Genomic DNA, 6,456 nt, shown 5'->3' with positions numbered 1-6,456 from the left:
CTTTTTTTTTTCTAAACTGAAATCTAAGCGTTGCTTTTGTTAATAATGGTGATTTGGTATGTTTTAGGTCGTTTTAGGTTTGGGGCGCAGCCAATGACCACGTTAAATTACCGTTCTCCTTCACGCGAACAGGAACGTCACGTGGGTTCTCAATTACGTGGCAGTAAAGCTGTCTTCGACAATTACTGGCTCTTGACTTCAAAACGCGTATGTTTCATTTGTCTAGGTTATCTATAAAAATCTCCTCGCTGTACGGATTTGCGCTGTAAAATGAGCACCATTCACTTTTTTCACCGATTCCCTGTATGGCTGTTGGCACGGGAGTGTCACTTCAATTCTACGTAATCATCGTCATCCTTCAAAGCTTTCGATTCCGGCACCAGACGCTAGGCGACCAGCGGGACAGTTCAGACCATTGCATGGGCGGACAGGCAAATTCCTCAAATTCGGAACGACCGTGAAGGTAAGCTCTTGAACATTGCACACTGGCCTGACGCGAGTGTCGACGTTCGGGACACAGAGCGGACGTTCGTTACATGTGCGCGAACGTTGTGATCCCTTCATGCTCACAGGGGCGGTTTGGAACTGCTGTCAAGTGCAAAGTTGGGGTAGTTGGGCTAGCGTTTCCCCCCGTTCTTTGTCTCCGTCTTTGCGCTGTTGCCCTGTTATTCGATGTCTTTTGTAATACTCTCGGACAAGCTGTTGCGGTCAGACAGTTTCAGATAGTGTGCCAAGGCCTTAAACCTGGCTGTTCCCAAGGGGATTTTAAAATGTAGCAGCTACTGAAACAATATAAAGCAATTCGACTGGGTTAGGGTTCCTTAAAGCTCGCGTTTTTGCTCTAAGCTGGACTAGCTAAGACTGTCTAATGGTCAGAAAGAAAGAGAGAGAGAGAGAGAGAGAGAGAGAGAGAGAGAGAGAGAGAGAGAGAGAGAGAGAGAGAGAGAGAGAGAGAGAGAGAGAGAGAGAGAGAGAGAGAGAGAGATGAACCTTCTTTCTGGTGAGTCCAAGCCCCAGCGACTTGGCTATCCCAGCTTCACCTGATACATTTGTACATTTGGGTAATTTCTTCGCGAAGCACAAGTTTTTAACGTTGGCTTTTTGGACAACATAAGAGCTACGCGAAAAAGCCAGACACACAAAGGTAATTTATAGCTGCGGTAACACACACTTGCAAATTCGTTGCGATGTAACAGCGTTGTCGAGTTTTAGCGTTGGCGGGATTCGGGGTTACCAACAAGTTTTCGTTACGCGGAATTGATGTATCCCCCGCTTTTCTGAACTCACTGCCGCGTAGTGAACTTGCGGTGTATCTACTCGAAGTAGAGAATATCGATTCTCCAGGAAGAACGCAAACCGGAACATTGTGCCTTTTAACGTAGTTTAGCAGCTCAGCTGCCGCTGGCGGTGTTATGAGGTTGTCAGTGGCGAATACGGCGCCCCGCGAAAAAAAAAAAAAAAAAAAATACGTTTCCTACAAAACCAGCTTTGTTGCAAAGCTCTCAAGACTCGACTATGCAGATCATTATAAGCAGCAACCACCCCTTTATCCCCACTTTTCCCCACTTATCCCCACTTTAGCGCATGCGAAAAAGCCGCCCGCAACCGAGCCTTTTCGTATGTCACATATCCGCTCGATTCGTATATTAATGCGCGGCAGCGCTACTGTTCTCACGTGATTTTTATCTTTATTGTACTTTTTTGCGTGATCACGTGGCAGAGAGTGTTATACAGGACCCTCCCCTGTGCCCTATTCGGTAGCGGTGCGCAAAAGCAGAGTTGACGTTCGTTCAGCCAGCAAACGTCGAAGTAAATTTGGGTTCTCACCATGTGTGCGCTGTCATTTCGAATCACTTTACACGGAACTCTCGTTGAATGTCTTTTTAAAAGGTTTTTAATTTTTCTGGAACACTAACAACGGCAGGCTAAGCATTTCGAAACAGATGCGTGATGAAACGATAACATATTTAAAACGGACGTTGCTGTTCCTGTGGGCAGAATTGATTCCGGCGTTGGCATTCAAGCAGAATATAAACTCTGCGTAACTATATACATTGGGAAACAGGTTTAGTCAAATGTGAGTGCACACCGTCCCGTATCTGACTTTTTACGAATTCCATTTCATGCTTTGGTCGTATGGTTGCAAGAAGAGCCTAATAAATAACTGAGCTTGTGACAACACGCAGAGTGTGGGCACTTTGCGGAACGGTGAAGAAAAATATTTTGCAAAAGTACTTTATTAGGATGCCCAAATTTTTTAACAATGTGAATGAATTAAAGCAACAATCCATCGTATCCGAAAGAGTTTTTCACTGAAGCCATTACTGCACGCCTTCTTGTGGTAAGAGATTCGGAATTTTCACCTTTTCCCCACAGGATAGCCATGAACGAGGAGCCAAAAACCTTGATTTCCTTGGAAGGGTCAATCAAGAGCCGACTTTCTAAATCGGAGGCCAAAAAGGGCTCCGCTTCTATGAATAATCGCAAGAACTCCATCTCCCCAACCGGAAGCAAGAAGGGGTCCGTTTCACCAACCACGAGCAAAACGGGTGCCGTGTCCTTACGCCGAAACAGGAGAAGTTCGTTATCGTCACCTGTAAGCACGAAGGGTTCTTTTTCTGCACGTGGCAGCCAAACGAAGTCATCTTCCCACCCGGAAAGCAAAATGGGATCCAGTTCCCAACACGGCGACAAATACAGTTTGCGTCCTTCTCCAGATGCTGATCTCGTCACGGATGCCATTGTTGTAACGAGTGATCAGAAAGCTTCACATTCACTGCCAGACAGCGGCAGAATGGACTCGTGGGTTAGGGAAAATGAAGAGCACCTCTCGCCGAGCTCTGGCAAGTTCTCGTCCACAGATCAGGCGAAGGACTACGACCAGTACCCAGTTCCAGGGTACTCTCAGCATCAGCAGCCGCCTCCAGCCGAGAAACGACTCAACCAAATCTTGTTGGGCGTTATCGTGGTCCTCCTGGTAGCTGTCGTCACCTTCTCGGCTCTGCTGGTCCAAAAGGTCTCAAAGTCCACGGGCTCCGCCCAGAAGGCTTCGGCCCTTCCTCGAGTCATGTGCAACTCGGAGGCGTGCCAACGAGTGGTGAGGCAACTGCGCCGAGGTCTGTTCCCTACGTCGCCGCCCTGTAAGGATTTCTACCAGTACGTGTGCGGTGCGTGGGATGGCCCGGTAAGAAACCACAGTGGCATTACTAGCCACTCAATAGATCACATGCAGCACGTAAGTGAACGGTCGCGTTCAAAGAACTGCATTTCAAAAGGCAACCATTTGGCGGACGCAATCACGTCCGAAAGGGAATCACAAGTGTTCGACAGATTTGCGAGCGCTTACAGGGATACTGGGGGGTTAGAGCCAATAACAAGTATGGCGGCCTTGATGCCGCAGTGGTGTTGAACCCAGCGCCGGAGAGAAAAGTGACGGAAAATTCTTGTACGTGAGACGCTTTATGAATCGTAAAACTTTTCATGAAACTTGTCGCCCTAATCTGCAAAGCAGCCACCGCGTCCCAGAACGAACCAGCGACCTTGGGCTCAGTAGCTTAATGCCTTAACCACGGGGCCACCGAAGCGGGTGCATTTAATGAATAAATTACTTCAATGGAGCGAGGAGGATCAAAAGCGCTTTCAATAGGGGAGGGAAAAGAGATTGGGAAGGGCGTCACAAATCAGTTGTAATAAATGCAACCATATTATATTCGAGTTGTTTCTCGGGGTAACATTGGAGCAACATACACTTTGGCGTTCCCCTGAGTGCAGGGTGTGTCCGGCATTGTTCTTAAAGGCACATTATTGCTCATAGAGAAAAGAAACACGCTAGCTGCGTCGACGCCTTCCTTCAACACCACCAAGAAAACGTAAGGCTGGTGTTAGGGAGAAGCGGCATTAGAATGCTTTCCTACTGGTAGACTATTTTACAGAATTTATATATCTTGTTTTACGGCTGTCCGACCACTGTTTGTTGAAGTCGGAATAAAACACGCCAAACGTTCGATCTTTACCCCGGCGTTCTACAAGATATGCTTCGCATTTGTTAATATTAGCTTTCCATGTATTAATTATACTCCTTCTCCACTGCTCCCCTGGTAGAATCGGGCCACTGTGCCCCAATTCTAACGTTCATGTTGACGTCGAAACAGTATTTGGTGTAGTCAATCAGCAGGTCTCGAAGCGGCGCAGTTAGACAATTGCATGGGTTAAAGACCTGCATCGTCCACTGCCGCTTTGGAGTTGCTTTTTCCAGGGTTTCACCGCGGGCCTCAAGGCGAAGCTCTAAACGGCGGTCCTTTGCTCTCCAAGAGCTCTATGTCTCCTTATACTTGGCACAAAAGGAGTGAACTAATTTGTTTGGAACTTTTCCTTTTCCTGTTTCTTTGGTAGGCATACGAAGGGGACGAGCTCTTTCAAAAACTCGTGGATGACGTGGGAGAGGCCAGCCAAGCACAGACGATTCCGCACACAGGACAGTCGGCAACACAGAAGGCTGCCATGGCCTACCAGTCGTGCGTAGATATCGTTTCCAAGAACAGCACGAGCATGGCTACAGTCAGGCGGATCCTGGAAGAGGCCGGCTTCTTCGCTTGGCCTCCCTGGCACACACCTGCAGCAATCCTCAATGCCAGTTTCTTCTTGGCTGTGACGTGGCGAATCGCGTCCCCTTTCAAGATAGAATACATGCGACTCACGAAGCTGGGATTGGTTCTCCGGCTCGGTCCGAGTCTGTCAGTGCTGGCGTACGTGAGGAGGAGGCATCAGCCGAACTGGGAGACTCGGTCGAAGGACGACTTCAAGGAGATGGAAGGGACGTTCCAGCCTGACAGGGAGCCTAAGATCACTTACGACCAGTGGAAAACGACTGACGACGAGGTGACCAACGATTGGACGGAAAAATTGGCAACCATGAGATCGGGAGAGGAATTGCAAGGCTGGAACGAGTCCACTATCCACGAGGCTGTCTGGGGTATGAGCCGAGAAGACTGGTTCTTTTTGCTGTCCACGTACTTCAACAGAGTTGCGACGCTCACGTTTTACGTGGACTCACCAGAGCTGTTCTCCAGCTTCGCTAGGCTCCCAACTTTAGTCCGCCCAGAAATGGCGCAAGCGTACTACAGGTGGTACATGGTGGAAATCCTGGCGTCTATCGTGTACGCTCCCTGGATCATCAGAAGGCACTCCGATTACGAGAGCGCTCTCAAGCATCAGCGTCGATTTTGCTTCGGTATCGTGGAGAAGTCCGTTGGCTACGCGTTTCTCGCGCCGTACATCCAGAAGACATTCTCCACCAAAGTGATTGACGATATTGCCAACCTTCTCCGCCAAGTTCGTGGAGCCTACGGTGACTTGTTTGACAGAAGTGAGTACTTCCGTACGATCACGAAATCGTTGCCTTCTTACATCAGCGACGCGGGACACGTCCTCGACCTCTTCCAGGCGTCGGACGACACTGCGCTAGAGAAAAAGTACTGCCACTACGGAGACATGACTTCGGACCCTCTAGAAAACTGGAGGAAGCTTAGAATTGGCCTCACAAACTCTTTTCTCGGCGACGTCACGATGGATTCAGCTGGCACCGCAATTGAAGGTTTGCGTTACTACATATCCGATAACTTGAACTTCGACTTCACCCTGCGCCCGGATGTAGCGGTGATTCCTTTTTTTGACCCTAGTCTGCCCGTCGAGCTCAAGTTGGCCGGCTTGGGCTCCATAATGGCGTCCGCCATCACAGACTCGTTCTACGCCACGCAGCACATGTGGACGCCGCCAAGCCTAGAAGCATGGAACCAGAGAATCGCTTGCATGCAGGAGAGGGGCCTTCCAGAATGGAGTGTTAACGAGATCGACCTGCTCAAGCGCACCGTGGCGCTGGAAACAGTCGTCAAGGCTCTGGGGAATTCCTCCGACGGCTTGAAGGACCTGCCCGAGCTGTCCGGAACTCGGCTCCTGTTCGTTGCCTGGTGCCACCTGCAGTGCGGCGATTCATTGGGCCGACAGCTCTGCAACGAGCCCATCCTGGAACTGAATTCCTTTGGCGACGCATTCAAGTGCGACGTTCGAGCGCGGATGAGAGCTAATTGGCGCTGCACTGACGGCCAGGTGGCAGTGTAGAACGAGACACGACGTTTCGGTTCGGGCAGTTTCTGAGGCGTTCATCTTTAACTGTGGACCGTATAGTGTGTTTCCATTTTCAGGGCAAGCGTTGTTTGTATGATAGGTGTCCATTAGTTGTTTGAGATCCAAGCATATTTTAATGATGTTTATATAGCCATGTCTAATATAAGCAAGCGCAAATTCATTCATAAAAATGTTGCTTTTGCAATTAAACTTTTAATTGACGACCTCTCCGCGTATATCATGAGTGTCTCTGAATGGTATTTTTCTATTAACAGGTAGAAAAGAAATCTCCCCCTTACTCCATCCACGTCGTGGTTTTCAAATCCTGCCTTC

General features: G+C 49.0%; 1 protein-coding gene across 1 annotated transcript; it reads left to right on the top strand.

Moving 5' to 3' along the window:
• Window positions 1-2,794: 2,794 nt before the first annotated feature.
• LOC144166639 (uncharacterized) lies at window positions 2,795-6,117 on the top strand. The gene is made up of 2 exons (XM_077696176.1): window positions 2,795-3,184; window positions 4,393-6,117. Exons 1-2 carry the CDS (start codon window positions 2,795-2,797, stop codon window positions 6,115-6,117), a joined length of 2,115 nt encoding a protein of 704 aa, XP_077552302.1.
• The last annotated feature ends 339 nt before the right edge of the window (window positions 6,118-6,456 follow it).

This window comes from Haemaphysalis longicornis, unplaced genomic scaffold, assembly GCF_048455015.1.
Source record: "Haemaphysalis longicornis isolate Haplotype H1 unplaced genomic scaffold, Haemaphysalis longicornis Haplotype H1 scaffold_18, whole genome shotgun sequence".
Classification (NCBI taxonomy): domain Eukaryota; kingdom Metazoa; phylum Arthropoda; class Arachnida; order Ixodida; family Ixodidae; genus Haemaphysalis; species Haemaphysalis longicornis.
Note: the sequence above shows the minus strand (reverse complement) of the source record. Positions and strands in the feature narration are given on the sequence as shown.